General features: G+C 40.5%; 2 protein-coding genes across 3 annotated transcripts in view; both read right to left on the bottom strand.

Annotated features, from left to right (window-relative positions):
* Positions 1-779: 779 nt before the first annotated feature.
* Positions 780-2,888, bottom strand: LOC146621016 (L-serine dehydratase/L-threonine deaminase-like). The gene is made up of 8 exons (XM_085368059.1): positions 2,875-2,888; positions 2,600-2,756; positions 2,419-2,458; positions 2,193-2,332; positions 1,891-1,982; positions 1,275-1,502; positions 1,057-1,181; positions 780-973 (listed from the first exon to the last, which is right to left on the bottom strand). The coding sequence occupies exons 1-8, from the start codon at positions 2,886-2,888 to the stop codon at positions 780-782; spliced, it is 990 nt and encodes a 329-aa protein (XP_085224185.1).
* Positions 2,889-6,365: 3,477 nt separating this feature from the next.
* The window catches only part of hectd4 (HECT domain containing E3 ubiquitin protein ligase 4), a 37,786-nt gene continuing 26,873 nt past the window's right edge, over positions 6,366-17,278 (bottom strand). For both annotated transcript variants that reach the window (XM_085367175.1, XM_085367176.1), the window contains exons 61-76: positions 15,819-17,212; positions 15,518-15,725; positions 15,215-15,438; positions 14,654-14,799; positions 14,459-14,562; positions 13,590-13,713; positions 12,775-12,965; positions 12,523-12,669; positions 12,305-12,424; positions 10,517-10,672; positions 9,725-9,828; positions 9,312-9,533; positions 9,055-9,221; positions 8,702-8,897; positions 7,686-7,908; positions 6,366-7,428 (exon numbers count right to left, since the gene is read on the bottom strand). In XM_085367175.1, the coding sequence (XP_085223301.1) occupies positions 7,292-7,428; positions 7,686-7,908; positions 8,702-8,897; positions 9,055-9,221; positions 9,312-9,533; positions 9,725-9,828; positions 10,517-10,672; positions 12,305-12,424; positions 12,523-12,669; positions 12,775-12,965; positions 13,590-13,713; positions 14,459-14,562; positions 14,654-14,799; positions 15,215-15,438; positions 15,518-15,725; positions 15,819-17,212 (3,863 nt within the window). In that variant the 3' untranslated portion in view covers positions 6,366-7,291. The remainder of the gene's footprint in view (positions 7,429-7,685; positions 7,909-8,701; positions 8,898-9,054; positions 9,222-9,311; positions 9,534-9,724; positions 9,829-10,516; positions 10,673-12,304; positions 12,425-12,522; positions 12,670-12,774; positions 12,966-13,589; positions 13,714-14,458; positions 14,563-14,653; positions 14,800-15,214; positions 15,439-15,517; positions 15,726-15,818; positions 17,213-17,278) is intronic.

The following is a 17,278-nucleotide window of genomic DNA, read 5'->3' as shown; positions in this document are numbered from 1 at the left end:
AGTTCTTCTTTTTTAATCCTCTACTTGTTCAGCTTGCTTAAAATTTTTAAGGAAATGCTGCACACCATGCTGTGATGTTCCAGATTTTGGGCTAATAGCTCTTTGGGAATCAGCTTGTTGGTGCAAGAAAATATATATTTTATGCCAATCAAACTGTTGATTAACTCTCGAGAGCTATTGCTCAAGACAGTTTTTTAAATTACAATAAATAAATAAATAAATACAGTGGCTTTTTGCAAGTAAAATACAAAGAAATCAAAGGTGGCTCAAGACTTTTGGCCAATACGGTAAATTGAAGAACTTGTTAGTTTTAAGACAAAGAACAGAACTATAGTTTAAAATAAAGAATAGTCTGAAATTTGGTTATTTTTAAGGCCAATAACTAATAAATAATTAGACCTGGTTTTTTTTTTCCACATATTTTATGGTGAACAGTTACACACTGAGTGAACTGTTTTACGTCAAATGGAGTTTTGTGCCTCTTTACTAAATTTTCATGTTGGTGCCTAACATACAGTCAGTATACACCACATATATACCATATGTAACGGCCCTACAAACAAAACATACTAAATACAAATCAAATGCAGCTTAAATGTGGGTTAAATTATTGTTTTTCAGACAGACCTTATAAACAGAAACACAATTAATAAACATATCCCATCTTTATTAAGTGCTACATACAAGTACTTATAATATATTACAGAGAGTAAAATAGGGTTTAGGGTTTGTGAGCAGGTGGGGAAAAGGAAGAAAGGTCAGGAAAACTCAGGGTGAAGTTAAATAATGCCAAGCTGCTTTTTCAACTTGTTCAGTTGCTCCAAGCTGATGTTGTTGCCGCCACACACCACAATGATCACAGGGCCCAGGTGCTGCGGCAGCTTGCGCTCATCCCTCAGCCTTTTGATAATGCCACTGTACACCGCTGCCAGAGCAGCACCACAGGCAGGCTCCACCAGGATCTTCTCATCATCTGCAGAGGCAGAATATCAGGAGAGATCTGTGATCAGATCGGTCATTTCAAATCTGTTGTTTGTCTCTTCAGGTTGTACTCACCCACAAAGCGTTCAACAGCTTTCACAGCCTCCTGGTCTGTGACTACTTCTGACAGAATCGGGTGTTCTTGTGACAGTTTCATTGTCTGCGCTGAGACCTTTGCCACGCCCAGTGTGGTTGCAACACTGTAGAGTATAATACAAGGCCGCTGTTCACCACCAGTCCAAACATTTGTTGACACCCTTATTTTTTTTAGTTAATTAGCTAATCAGCAGTACCTTGTAATCGCAGGTAAAGTCACATGCTCTCCAGCCTCCATGGCTGCATGGAGGCTATGTGCACCCATAGTTTCCATGGCTACAACAGGGACGTCAGCCCAGTTGGCGCGACGCAGTCCCTCCACCACCCCATTCAGCAGGCCCCCGCCTCCCACTGACAGCACTATCGCTCCTGGCTTCTCCTTCAGGTCGTGCTCCAGCTCCTTCACCAGAGATGTGTGGCCTTCCCTTTGTACACAAACGCAAGCTGTCAGTTTCTAGAAACTCAGCACTGATTTTGCTTTAATGCACAGCAATATAGGAAATCTCTGCATGGTGCAGCCTGGTTTATAAAGCTTGGTTGTGGCATATGATTATCAAATGCCAATAATATACCAAGTAACCCATAATTTCAATAATTTATGGTTAAGCTTAACACTTTGAATGTGACATCTCAAACAAATTAGTTATCTGACAACCTCCCCCAGAATAGCTGTGATAACATACATCTTGCCACATCATCTCATTTACTCCTTGCAACTGCTCTGTTCATGCATGATAAGACAGGTGTCACAGTAACAGAAGGCTAATGTAAACACAGTCATAGCTCCGAGGATGCCAACTGAAGCCATCTTACCAGATGAGGGGATCATCAAAGGGAGGGATGTATATCCAGCCAGCGTTGTTTGCCACAAGCTCCTGTCCGTATGCAATGCCTTCATCTACATTCTGTGGAAAAGAAAACATACAAATGATCTGGTATATCTCTCCCCCCCCCAGTTCCCTTCAATCAATGAAAACCATTTAATAGTCATCTTGTATTCTAAATGTAACCTGTGGGTTAATAAAATGAAGCATATTCATTCAGAATCTACCACCCTCGTACATTCATTTGTTCTGGGAAAAAGTAAAAAAGTGACTGAGGAACATTTAACTAACCTTGCCATGAATGATCACAGTGGCTCCCTCATCCCTCATTTTCTCCACTGTTATGTTCGGTGTGACGTTTGGGACAATGATAGTTGCAGGAACCCCGAGCTTGCGGGCAGAATAAGCTGCTGCCATGCCGGCATTTCCTCCTATTGAAACAAACAAACAAACAAACAATTAAATTAGACACACTGAATGCATCAATATGGTAAAGTAGAGACTGTTGTATTCTCACCTGAACAGCAGACAAATCGCTCATATCCTCGCTCTGCCAGCTACAAGGAAACCCATAACAAACATGTCAACACAGAATTCATGAGCCAGTAAACTGACCCTTGCCGGTTCCTTTCACTCCCAACAAGATCCTCTTTCAAATGCAGGGGAAATCAAATCATTGCCAGATAGGAATTACTCACCGTTTTGCACAGGTGACCGAGGCCCCTGATCTTGAAGGATCCTGTCGGTTGCGACGAATCCAGCTTGAGGTAAATAGAGGTCCCGGCCAGTTTGGTCAGGGCAAGGCTCTCCCTCACTGGAGTGGCCACGTGAAGATCCTGCTGGGTCTTCATTTCACTTTGGACCAAAGGGCAAGCAAAAAGATCAAAAATTTAAAACATCAACCTAAAAAAATTACAAAATATCAATTCACAATGCGGTCATTTATACGAGAAGAACACAGGTTTCAGCTCACCTAGTTGTAGACATGTTTCCCTGAATATTACAGATCCTGTGGATCCTTATTCTTGTGTCTCTTTATCACTAAAATTTGTCAAATTTATGTAGCACTTGTCTGTGGACTTGACAAACCAAACCCATTTCTCAACCAATCAGCATTGCTCATTCAGACCAGACTCCTCCCAGTCATGATGAGGATGAGACAACCCAAAAGTGAATGACTTTCTGATTGCAAGCACAATTTTTGTGAAATGTGCTTATTATTATGTAATTATTATAACAATCTGAGAACCAAATCATAGAAAAAACACAACCTCCTGCTTAGTACTGATACAGTTGGGAAAGAATATTAAAAAAAAAAATGTCCACAAAGTAGATGTTATTAAAAACAGTTCCCCGTTATTAGATGCCTAGTTTCATCTTGTTCTTGTTTTATTTGAATCTACCCATGATGGATTTACTTTCTCTCTCCCATCTAAAGGAGTTGGACACAGTGCTGGCATCCCCAATCACCAACAAACAAAGGCAGGCACTGAGTGTGAGTCATTGTGTCACAACTGAATTTCCAAAAAACTGTCTGAAGACATGGTTACAAAACACAGTCATCATCACCCATTTTTCTTGACAGCCATCGAGGGGCCAATGGCGCGATATGGCAGCCTCGCTTCTGTCAGTCTGCCCCAGGGCAGCTGTGGCTACAACCGTAGCTTGCCTCCACCAGTGTGTGAATGAATAGTGGCATTGTAAAGCGCTTTGGGTGCCTTGAAAAGCGCTATATAAATCCAATCCATTATTATTAGTAATTGTCAGTCTCTCCACCTTTTCATTGTGAGCAGGAGTTTGGCTCAGTGAGATGAGTAGCTGCCTTGAGACCCAAAGGGCCAGGTTCGAATCCTGCTCATGGGGTTTTTTTTTGTTTTTGTTTTTTTAAAAAAACTTTTTCAGCTTTTTTCAGCAGAAATCTTCAGCGTTAAGGCATCCACACAGCATTTTCGCAGGAAATGCAAATTTTTCTAGTTAAGCAACTTAACACTCACCTACGAATCATTCAAGCACCTAACCAGTGTTGTGTGTTTACATAACAGACAGCTTAGCAAAAAAACTATTTTGAATTGTATGGTTAGGCACTTTGTTACTAGCAGCTGATTTTCCCCATTTGTAAGAAAAATGCCAAAGACAACACAGTTCGGCATAAAATAGCATTTTAAGGTTTAAGCTAATAACTTGGGATATCTGGGCATGGAGTGCAGTGTGCACACCATGCTACTGCACGTGTATACAGTGCATATTATATATGTATTATATTTGGTTTGTAAATTGCTTTGGTATAATATTTCAAAAACAGCATTTAAGCTAAGTTAATTTGGAGTTTAGCTACTTATTATGTTTCCATTACACCGCATTTACACTCTGGTCTCCTTAAGTGAGTAATAATTGAGTTCCTGGTGGTGTCAGAGAGCCCCTTTGACCGCATGTTGTCCATTCACAGCAAAATCTTCCAAATACAAGCACCACACTTCAAATCAACTCCAGGCCTTTGATCTGCTTAACTGATAACAACATGATAAAGGGATTGCCCACACCTGTCCAATAAAGAGCCTTTTAGTCGATTGTCCAGTTACTTCTGGTCCCCTTTAAAAAGGGTGGCACATGTTAAGGAGCTAAAACTCCTAAACCCTTTATCCAGTTTTACTGTAAATACTCTTAAATGACAGCTTAAAGTTTACATTTACACATTATGTCCATGTCCATTATATAACTATTACTGGAATATGTTTCAGTAAACATAAGTAAACAAGTAAAAAAATAAAAATAAACATGTGTCAGTGTTCAAATATATATAGACCTAACTGTATGTCTTAAATTTGACCTAGAAATTTCAGCAAAGCAGTATAAAAGCTCAGTAAGCACTGACAGCACACAAAGTCTTTTGGTCTCTTCCTCAATTACACACATTGCTCAAGACAGTTTTCTTTGAATAGAACACACAATGAAACAGAATCCAACTATTGAGTCAGTTTTACTGTTTTACTGGCAGTTACTTAACTGCCAGTAAAACATACAAAGCATGTTTTAAAATAGACAAACCATGACGTCATGATGAGAACTAATTGTCAAAAGAGACTGGTAACAGTCACATTCACCAAGTCACATCACCAGCACTGGCTGGTCAAGTATGAAAATGTGAGGGTTCCTGTGACCAATAACTTAAAGACCAATTAGTTAAAATGATAATTAGATCAAGAGCAAAAAAACAAAACAAAACAAAAACACAACAACAAAGAGTATTTGTACATGAAGACATTTCTTTATTGTGACACAAATCTCAAATGCCATCTGATTCTTTACATCTGTATAATCCATTTTTAGATATGTTAAGTTTCCGATGTGCAGAGGTAAGACAGTAAAAGTTAAGTTAATGCAACCATAAATAATTGTAATAAATATCAAGTAAATGTACAGCACACATTTTATCGTAACACCTCCTTGTATGGATATGTCCGTTTTATAACCTTTCCTACCCCTCCCAAGAAGGAGTAGTAGAAGAGAGAGCGTCCCTGTTAGCAGCGGTGTATCACCCTTCAAAAGGAACTGAACCAAAAACCAAAAAATTTGCAAGCAATCAACAACCCAATTAGTCAAATTGCAATTTTCGCTGTGTTTTTCAGTACTATCCAAGTAAAATGGCGATTTTACTCACACAAGAAAAACATGTTTCACCATGAGTAGAAGAAATTGAATCCATCTGAGTACAAGACAAAGGTGATAATAATATTATTGGTATTTCCAAAAAATTCATAAAAAATAACAACACAACAAACTGGATATCCAACAGACATCAGCTAGTTTGCTCATTTTAGAATCTTTTCTTGGAAGAGTAGTGCAAACCGAAAACCAAAAGTTATAAGGTGAAGTGAATTAGCAATTAATAAAAATTGCCAAACATAACTTTAGTCTATTTACATTTTTTTTCCCATCCTATTTATTTATTTTATTTTATTGTTTTTTAAACACAGCTAAACATTTGGTTATGGGTAATTTGACCAAAAGAAAAAGAAAAGAAAAAAGCAGAATGCTGTTCATTTCTCATTAAAGAAAACTATGAAAAGGCAGAACTCAATTTAACCCGCTGCCCCTTCCTCGGTGTACGTGTGAAGATCACGTATATTGGGAACAGGAAACAAGGACATTCACATTCAGTAGAAGTTATTACACAAACAATGTGGAAGAGCAGCAGCTCATGGGTTCCCTTCCTGCTTTCACAATGCAACATAGGTTTCACAATTTGTAATGCAACTTTATAAAAAAACCCCAAAAAAACCAAAAAAAACAGAGCAGGCTTCGATTACCATCGTCCAATCTACCTGACCCCTCGTTCTGCCACAGCTACTAAGGTATTAAAAAAAACAAAAAAAAAACAAAAGAGAAAAAATAAAATAAAAGTATCTATCTATTCATAAACTAATAGATTAATATGACTTTTTACATGACTTAAATACCCTCCCTTCAGAGACTTGGATAAAATGTAATCAGTTTATATAGGCATAAGTTAGTTTGTCCATTAGGAGTTCATTTTTATTTAAAACAGGCAGTAAACTACATAATATCCTGTACAGCACTTGTTCACACCTTCTGCCTGCTTATACTTGACAGGTTCCAAGACTAGACAGCAATACAAATTTCTTTTCTTTTTTTGGGGGGGGAGAGTCATTGTACCTTAAACTCAAAAGCCATGATCATCATCTGATTTTCACACACAGCATTACCCTCTTGAGAGAGGCTCCTACAGCAAAGGCATGTTTCTGAACATCACCCCCACAGAGGGGTGACAGAGGGAGGCAGCTAGGTTAAGCGTTAGGAGAGTAAATGTTTGTTTTGTGCCATAATGGCAATGCCAAATCCAGCGAGTCAGACCGAGATTACAGTGCTAAAATGTTAAGCAATCGTGAATTCAATTAAATTCAAAGTGCTGATCTCAAAGTTAGCCCGTAACGCTGCTAAATTCACAGAATTTGACTGAACCTTGTTAATCCTTCTGTTAAAGGAAAGGGGAGGAAAAGGTGAACAAAAAGTCTCACAGTTGGTTCACTTCAGCGTCGTCCTCAAACTCCGTGTCAGTGCCAATTCAGAATATCTTCCCTGAATTCCCTTGAAAAAAAAAATAAAATACAATAACAAGAAGAAAAAAAAAAGCAAAACAAATCAAAATAATGAAACGTACAATTTGTGTAAACTGCAATATAAAGCAGGGATAAACAAAGCATTGCCACTGAAAATGTAATAAAATTAACTTTGTGACTTGTCAATGCAGCAGAGCATAAGGTCTGTCTCAGAGGAAAGTCCAGGAACTTGGGGATGAAGGGAGAAAAGGGGTCACGGGTGAGGGCGAGGTTTGGGGCACATGGGGGGGAATATTCGGTTGTCAAGTCTTCTCAGCCGCTGAGTGGGTCCTCGCGGTAGTGGATGGCGTAGCGCAGTTTCTCCAGCATCACGTCCAAAGAAGTATACTGGGGCAGTTTCACCATGAACATACAGGTCTCCACCCGGATGTAGCGAGAGTCTGGCTGACCTAAAGGAGAAACAGGAGTTCATAACCCAGCACTTCTCTCCCAGTTATGCATGTTTGCCAGTTGTTAATGAACCAGAAGCCCAATGACGTGCTACGTAGCAGGTGCTATAATAAGCTGCCAGCTATGCAGGTGTACAGTAAATGACAGCAAGCCTGAGATTTTGAATGTGTGTCTGTAATTTAACATTTTAGAGTTTGCTCAAGTTTGCAAGAGAAGCTGAGATGATTCGGGGCCTTGCTTAACCCTCAGATCTTACCTGCTGCTCCATCAGGAGGGGCGATCTTCATGGGGTATGGGGGAACATGAGCGGTGTCAGGCCCCCCATCCTTGCAGGGGCACGTGAATGGGATGCGCTCCTGATTGCATGCAAACTTGATGAACTTGCAGAGCTCCTCCTGAGTGAACATCTCCAGGGCGGTCCAGAAGAACTCGATGTGCTGGTCAGTCTCCATCAGGCCCACCTGATACATTGTATGAGCCTACGAGGGAACCGAGCACATGCTGAAATTAAATACTAACCCGTGACAACACGAGGTGAGTGAAATCTCTCTGTATTTCATATATTTAGCATGAATCAATAGCAGAATAAAATAAATAAATAAACTGCCTAGCCCGACAAAGAAACTTTAATGACAAGTGACACAGACATATCACTTTCACACAAATATATGTTTCACCTCAGTGTTAATTTTAATAGCAAGCTTTGATTTAGTTTTAGGCATGTTTTAATGTTTTAATAATTTAGGCATCTAAATTCTTCTCATTTTAGTTGACTATGTATCAAAAGGTTCTTGTAGACTAAATTTGAGGTTGATTTATTTGACTAAAATATAAAGTGTATTTACCAGCTAGAGTTGCTCACACAGTTTACGGCGTAGTTTCATGTGTGCCAAATGTGTCCATGCGTCTACTCCTCCCTGTCTTCCAAGTGTTGACATTTTGCTCCTTGTTTCACATTTTTATGAGAAACAAGGAGCCGAACTCTCCTGCTTTCTTCAAGGCAGCAGATCAAATGTGCACCTCTAACCTTACTGCACAACTAGATTACTTCTGACTGGATCACTTCCAAACTGGCCCGCCTTTATACACAACTTTTTTAGTTCTGATTGGATCTTATTTCTCCAGAATTTTCTCATCTTGCTTTCATTTGTTAAGAAAATGTCAGTACATTTTATTTTAGTTATCATCTTCTTTGCGTGTCAGACAAGAAAAAAAAACGTTGACGTGAACTATGATGACAATTATTGGTCAACAAAATTAACACTGCTTTACCTTCAGGAACTCCAAGTTGATGTAAGGCAGGCCGCAGGTGCGCAGCTCAATCTCTATAGGGCTGAGCATGGTAAGCAGCTGCAGGGGAATGATGGATCCGAGCCCTGCACGCACCGCTGTCATGCACTCCACATTCTGCAGCTCCCTCAGACGAAGGCTCCGCACCGCCCGTGCATACACATCCTTGTTCTGCCAGCTTTGCAGACAGATACAAGTACACAGGATATCCAGAATGAAATCACACCCTAATGTTCTGTGGCATTTGGCTATAAAGACAACTTACGCCGAATTAAGATAACTGCAAACGGGAACGGGAACAACAACAAAAATGCGATCAGTGGGATGATTTGTACCTGACAATGAGGCTCCGCCCTCCCTGACAAAGCTCCACTTCTTCACCAGTCATAGTGACATAGGTAAAGGTGCAGCAGGGACGGCTGGGGGAGTCTGGGCTTTCTCCTGAGTGGTGCTGGGAGGAAATTTCAGCACACAGGGCCTCTAGCTCTGTCTCGTCAGTCACCTTCAGCATAGGAGGGAAAAGGTAAATTTGAGGTCACTAGAGTCATGTTGGTAGCATCTAAAGGTGCTACAAACACTAATATACACTTACATTTTCAAATTTCTTGACATAGTTGTAGGTAAGCACATCAGCTTCTTGCAGGTCCTGCTCTGAGTCGAGAGGCTCACCAACTAGGCCCTTCCAAAATGAGCCCAGTAAGTCCAAAGGAAGTGGCACATCTGCACGTATGGCTATGCCTAGTAGTTGGCCAAAAAAGTGCAGCAACTGTTCCTCTGCATAGCTGATAGGGCATGGAGTGAGGATATATTTCCCCTGAGAACAGCACAAATACAGATACGAATTATATTACTCCTAACACAGCAGTTTGCATCATGTGTGATAAAACACATTTCAGTTAGTATCTAGCACACAGTCGGATATGAATGAATTTTTGGGGAAAACAAATAGAGCAAAAAAGACAAAAAAAGCAGAAAACATGGTAGGTAATAGAAAATAAATATTACCTTATTACGATTGGCTGCAGCACTGGGACAGGGGAGCAGCAGGGAAAGTGCAGAACTCTGCAACTCCTTACACACCTGCCACAGGAAGTGTCTAAAAGAGCCACCTGCACACATTGATCACAGCCAGTTAGAACAGGAAGGGGGCAAATACTATTCACAGGGCTGTACATTGATTCAAAGTGCACATACAAACAAACTTTGAAAGAATTTTAGTTCAATACAAATAGACCCGGAATCTGTGCTGCAGGCTTCTGCTTATGTGATTAACTATTGCAGTATGAGAACTCCTTTTACACATGGTGCTTATTTACCCCTTCTTAAAGCCAGTTTTGTTGTTTTATTTTGGTAGAAATGTCCTTCCTTTTTTTAGGTTCCGGTATTATTTTTTTTATAACAAAAAATATTGTGAAATATAGTGAAACATGGAAACTTCTATCAAAACGAAACAGAAAACCTACATTGGCCTGTAATGTCTTGAAAGTGGTCAATTTATTTTATGGCCTGACAGTGTAATTAAGTAACTGCAAATGCCACATTTACATGATGTTAGTCTCTTTACTTCTTCCTGTATTACAGAAAAACAAAATGAGCAGAGCAGAATAAATCTAAGTATATCCAGTGCTTAGATTCTCAACCGATTAAAAGTTCATATATTTTGCCATTGATTTTGTATTTTGCTTTTAATACTGGTTAGTTAGTTGTACCAGTTATTTGGAAGTTTATGAATTAAAATAAATCTCAAGCGCAAGAATCAAAGGCAGTACAGAAGTATTGTGAGGGAGAAATTCTTACTCGTGCCATGAACTTCCTCTCCAGTGAAGCGGATGTTAAAGGCGTAGGTTGGGTCTCCTCCACTGGCGAGTTTCACACAAAGCTGGGATGACGGCACACACGACAGCTGGCGTGCTGCCTGGCAGAAGTACGTGTTCTCTGATGACCTGATCTCACCTGAGGCAGACGCACCCAATCAGAAAAAAAAGCACGTTTGACAAGATACCTTGAAAGTATGAAGAGTATTAGGGCCACATTAAGAAAAAAAATAATTATTGATCATTTTGAGAAAAAAACCCCCCAAAATGTGCAGATTACAAACTGATGCAGCCTCTGCAAGATGCTTTGTGTAGATGAGTTACTGAAACAAATTGATTAGCTGCTACATCCCACTAAACATTGGATGTTAGATAGATGCTCAGACCATGTCTATATTGGGTCTGTTGTTTTTGCAAGCAATCGACATCTATACGACGTCCAAACAAGGTCCACAATTTGGACGCCAAACCATGACCCACCTTGGAGGTTAATATAATGCTCAATATATGAACTTTGGACAGGATAATTACTTTGGGCGTCACGTGGACATCTGTGACAGGTGCCGGAAATTTACATGATTAAGAAATGTAGTATTTTTAATTACAAATTTAAACATTATTGTTATCAACATAAACAATATGTTTAAATAAAGATTATTTAAAAACATCCCTCATTACTTATGTGTTATTCTATTGATTTATTCAGTACATGTTGGTATTTTTTTTTAATGTTAAAATGCAAAATAATTATGGTTAAAGTATTTTTGAAAACTTTTGAAATTCCTTTTAAAAAGAGCACAATTGTATTTAAAAAGTTTAAAAGAGCATTTTCTTTATATATGCTCCATATTTACAAGTAATCCCGTTTTATTTGTGAAGAGGTTTGTAAGAGGAAGTGAGTGTGTTTGTATTCAGTAGCAAGACAAGAAGTTGCAACAGAAAGTATGAGAAGTTTATGCAATTGTGTATAAACTGGACTACTCTGCTCAACAGTATTTGTTTATTCGCACATTTTGCAAACTGTCTGTGAGAAGCTCGGGACATTTCTGCTCCAAATCCACCGTGCAGCTGCTCACTTTTGTTTTAGCTCAGGAGCCCACGCCATCTGAAGATGTCCACTAATCGCTCTGTATTCCTTCACACATAACTGTTTCTGTACAGAAAACATGCCCTCCACCATCTGGAAACATGGGACTATAGAGCCCATAGAAGCAGCCTAAAAACAGTCTAAAATGAGTCGAAGATGTCTTCAACAACCACATTTTAGACGTTCAGTAGACGTTGAAAAAACAAAAACAACATTGCCTGGCGTTACAAAACAACCCCTTCAGTGGATCAAACATATAAACATATGACATATAAAAGACAACAGTCCGATGTCACTTGCGCAGTGGGACTGTATCTTGTGATACAATATACACGCTCTTCAAAGTTTGTGGGTTTTTTTCCTTCTGACCAGATGTTGCTTTCTGCACCATCGTTTCAAGATCCTTATTACCACACTCTGTTTATGTGCTAAAAGAGAAATCGTTTTCTTGTAACTAAAACCGATTTTGAAATATAATGTCACTAACTTAGCTACACAAGCCATTATATGGAGGATATAGCAGCTGTGGCAATTTGCCTTGAAAATATTTTAATCTCCACATTTCTACATTTTTTTCTCAAAATGATCAATAATAATTTTTTCTTAATGTGGCCCTAATGCTCCGTTAAGTGATATAGAACTTTGAAAAACTAAAAAACGTGAACCAGTGAAAGGAATACCCACCTCCCACAATCTCTAGAGGGTCCAGTGTAATCTCTGGAGCGGCATGGTCAGCTGTCCGCTGCACTGTGGCATTCAGTACTCTGTTCATCACAGTGACCTTAGTGTCATAAAAGATTAGGCCTGCAAATAGAACAAGCGGTGAGTCATTTCAACAAAGCAAGCTTTCCAGATAGGTTACACAAACTACAACGCGAGATGTGTGCTCAGATCCCGCTCACCTTTGGCCTCACTCAACAGAGCTGCAATGCTGTTTTGATACGTATGTGTTTGTCTCAGTTCCACCAACGGCAGGAAGAAACTCTCCAGGCTGTTGTTGAGCGATTGCAGCAAAGCAAAGCGTAGGCGTAAACTCTCCACAGGCACATCTGAAAATATTGACATTTATACAAAAAGTTATGTATAGCTGACAAAACCCCCCCGAGGTTTCAAACTTTTCAGTGAAACTCCAAAAGTGCTGGCAGTTTACATACTGAGCAAGCAGGCCACACGAGGATCAGCAGCATCACTGGGGTCCAGGTAGACTTCATGGGGGTGCAACCGGGATGGTGTGATAGCCAGGTGACGGCACAGTCTGTTGATGTACTGTACCAATGCCACATCCATTTCTAAGCTCCACTTTCTACAAGCCTTCTGTGCATGGCGAGTGTCTATACAGGTGCACCTGGCAGAGGAGCACGGGAGTTCTTAAATAAAGAGCTCTGAGCTCATTAAAAACATTAAAGAGCAGAAACATTATCAGATAGAGACAAGACACTCAAAGAATCCTTAATACAAACTGATCCCTAAGAGCCAATCAACTGCCAAACCAGGGGGAAAAAAAAAAAAAAAAAAAAAGACATGAAACAACTCACACACTCGCCTTCTTAAAGGCAAGCAGAAACTCAGCAGCCATATAGAAATATCTGTGGGCAGTTATTTTTGATAGAAAGAAAAAAACAAAACAACCAAAAAACCTTCAGTTTAAATAATCACCAAAATGTTTACTACATCCGTAGAATCAGTCGACTCTGATAAAAATGGGACTTTGCCCCAAAATAAGGCTTATGAAGCTTTTTTCCCCCACTAGAAATTCTACATATATCATCATCTTTGCAGTTAGTAATAAGACATAATATATGCATTTATTATTGTTTTTATAAAGGTTAAAAACTTCTAATTAGGGCAGAATTACTTAAAACAAAAGAAAACTGACAACATGTTAAGTGTGTGTGTGTGTGTGTGTGTGTGTGTGTGTGTGTGTGTGTGTGTGTGTGTGTGTTTTCAAACAAGGCTGTTCAAATCTCACCTCTCAAAGTGAAGATCATAACCACAAGCCAAAATTGCCCTCCAGACACTGCGGATGTCCTGCTTGGCTCGGTCAACAGCAAATTTATGGAAGCCTTCTAGTGTCAAGTACTTCTCCTCTGGGACTAAAGAAACCATTCACAGCAGGTTGCATTTCATTTACAAATACATGGATCAGCTACTGATATGGAAAATTCTCACTTTTATGATAATGGACTGGCGGTGTGTCAACAGACAAAAGTGCCTTTAAATGCAATTGTGTGGATGTCTTAAATTCTCTGGTAACCTACTTACATTAATTTCAATGTTGTGCTGCTTCATCCTACTTTCCTACAATTCAGATACAAATATTATACTTTTTCTTCTCTACAGTTTCAGCTGTTAATTAGTTTTCAGATGAAACTTAATGAAAAGGTTTATTAAGATACTAACAAAACAAAACACCCGCGCAAAACATTGCTTTTAATGATTTTGACATATGACAAAGTGTCTCGTGTCTGGTTTTGGGTGCCCTCATGAAATGACGCAACTATGGAAAAAAAAAAAAAGAAGCAAAAATGAAACTGCTATCATTTTGATGTTCAATTTCCATCAGGTTCCCTAAAATTTATCTCATGACACAGCACAAATGTTTTCACTTTTTCGTGTCCTTTGTTTTTATTTCACTTTTACTTGCGAAGGAACATTTGAAACTCATGGATAAGCCTGGATAAGTTCACAGCTTAGGAATGTGAATATTTCTTCACCACACATTTAGTTCTGTGGTAGTTAGGTAGTTAATTCAAAGGTTGTTTTAATCCTTTGCAAATCTTTGTGTTAGCTAAAAATTCATAGATGTGTGGAGTCAAAGTGGGAGTGTTTATTACAAACCTTCGGTTTTCTTCGCAGGAGATTTTTCCACATCTTTTTCTTCAGGTCTGGATTTCTCAGGAGATTTCGGCTTTAGCACTGTTTTCTTCTCACTCAGTGCGGTTCTGAGAGATGAGCACATTTTAATTCAGTTATCATGGCAGTGTGTTTATGCCTCTATACATGTAGTTACCGTTCAAAAAGTGAGTGACGTACCTGACACTGTTAAGCACAGACTTTTCCTTAGTGGGAGGTTTGGTGATGGGCCTCTTGGTGCTTACTACCTTGCCTTGATGCTGCTCTTTTCCTGCCTTGCTGTACTTGTTCTTATTTGGCTTAGGAGTGCCATACTTTCTTAGAATCTAAAAAAATAAAACATTTTGTAAGTTGTTGTGTACAAAAGTTGAAAAGTTGTTTTAAAACAAAAAGGTCAATTAAATTAAATTACAGTTAAATTATTATTATTATTTTTTTTGAATTATAGTAATCCATCTATCCATTTTCTTCAATTTTTCGAATTCAGGTTAGGGGCATTTAACCTGGCCCCACTAATTCAATGTCTTTGAACTGTGGGAGGAATCAGAGAACCTGAAGAGAACCACGCTGACACGGGGAGAACATACAAACTCCACACAGAAAAGGTCCTGATTTAATTCAAACTCAGGGCCTTCTCTCTGTGAGGTGACAGTCCAAACTAAAACCGAGCCAGACTAACAAATTTTTGATTTAACTATATCAAAGAATTCACAAGTTTACTGTTGAGCACTTGTTTAATACCTGAGTAAGTTGGTCCTCAAGTACTTTCTTGGGAGGTCGAACATTGGTGAAGAAAGTATGCAGTAGGTTGCCTGGTGTCTGAGAGTTGATCTGCTCCTTGCTGAGGTAAATGTCAGACACTTTAACAGGCTTGGCTGGCGTGAGGCTGAGCATCTGCTCCGAGTGGACACAGCTCTTAAAAATATCTGTGAGGACATCTCGGGCTCCAGGTACAAGCTTGTCACCTTCAAACAGAAGAATTTTAATTTAGACAAAGTAAGAAAACTAAAAGCAGCAAATATGTGATTGTAGTTAAGTGACAACCTTTGATTGTTTTCTCCAAGAAGTAGTCTTCAAGGGCAGAGCTTCCCTGTGTGTCAAACAGGCTTTGGTTAACACTGGAAGCCGTGAGGATCTCCTCATTGGTCAGCTCCATTAGTTCTTCTTCACCTTCCAGGCTGGACAAGCCAATCAGGTCACTGCTGTTGAAAAGACTGGCACGAATTTTTTCCACTTTGGCTCGAGAACGCACCTATAGTCACCAAAAGAGAAATTTTCCTTACATTTTCAACATCTTAAGCACAAAATCAATCAGATGGAATAATAACGATTTGAATCAGCTCACCTCAATGACAGCGTAACCCTTGATGGGTCTGGCCATGACTGCATTGCTCTCTAATGAGGTGACTGTGTGCATAGAGCCCCCATCTGACGCGGATGGCGTTTCTGCACTGTCGACAGGTTCCCCTAAGCTGCCGAGACTCCCAAGACTCCCTGTGCTACACAGGGAGGTATCTAGACTCTCCTGACTAGAAACTGTCTGTGACTCTTGGAGTCCCTGCTGGGGGTATGTAATGGCAGAAGCTGCAGCCGCAGGAGTGAGAGGTGGGACAGCTAAAAGCTCCTGATCGACGGAAAGTTCACTGGCAGTGCGGGAGACCCCCTGAGAGGAGCTGCAGATAGAGGTCTGGCTGGTAGAAGCTGAAGCACTCACACTCATAGCTGGAGTTACACTACTGGAGCTGTCGGGACTCTCGGGACCTCCGTTGTTTGCAAAGGGGCGCTCAGGTTCAGGACACACTTTACCATCCTGAAGGCTTGCAACACCAGTCCCAGGTTTTTTCTTGGGGTCCTCCTCCTGGAGAGGAATGAAGACTTCATCTTTAAAGAGCCCCCCATGTGCGTTGCAAGCCCTTCGGATAGCATTACGGACAACAGCCTCCTCCAGGTGCGTGGGAATACCTGAGAGCACCAGCAGGCGACTGTGAGCAGTGGGTCCAACCAGAGCCTGGCAGGCGTCCGTTACTGCATCGCTGGTTACGCTTAAGCCCTGTGGGTCCTTGTTGGCAAGGTGTCGTAAGATCATCAGCAGAGTAAGGCAGCGGTGGAACCACAGCATGTCCTCAGGTTTACTACCTGCCATGTTCAGCAGGGCACTGTCACTCTCTGACAGCCTTGCACCTCCACTGCCCCGTTTACCAGACACTGCTGCCACTGCAGCTGCTGCTCTCTCACGCTTCATCTTCACCTTCTTACGCTTTGATAGCAAACTGGGGCTCTGCGGTGTCTGGCCTGGGGATGATGATGAGGATGAAGAAGAATCACTAAGGTTAGGGGCACTGGTGGAGGACAGCGCTCCCACTGAAGAGCCGCCAACATTGAGAGGAAGTGTCACCTCTGCAACAGCCAGACACACTTCCATCAGGGCATGAAAGTATGTGGAGAATCGACTCTGCTCCGCACCCAGGGCCAATGCAATGCCTCCGGATGAGGACCCCCCTGCTCCAGCCCCTCCAGCAGTCCATCCCTGAGTTTCCCGGTCATAGAGCTTTCGGAGTTCTGTCTGCAGGGCCATGAGCACTGCGAGGCAGGGGTTAAGCAAAAGAGCAATTGAACTTGATAGACCAGTAGGGCTCTTGCGCTGCTCCAATTGGTGGATCTTCCGCAAAAGTTCCGCTAACAAGTGAAAGATGAGTTCTTTGATGGAGGGAGCCAGATCAGTTGTCCAAACCAAACCACCTAAGAACAACGACCAAGAAAATAATCAAAATTGGGATCTTGGGAAATCTTTATGCACCTAAATGT

Source organism: Diplotaxodon limnothrissa, linkage group LG12, assembly GCF_057381915.1.
Source record: "Diplotaxodon limnothrissa isolate DT_005_m linkage group LG12, D_limnothrissa_male_GT1.1, whole genome shotgun sequence".
NCBI classification, from domain to species: Eukaryota; Metazoa; Chordata; class Actinopteri; order Cichliformes; family Cichlidae; genus Diplotaxodon; species Diplotaxodon limnothrissa.
This window is presented reverse-complemented; position numbering and strand designations above follow the sequence as displayed.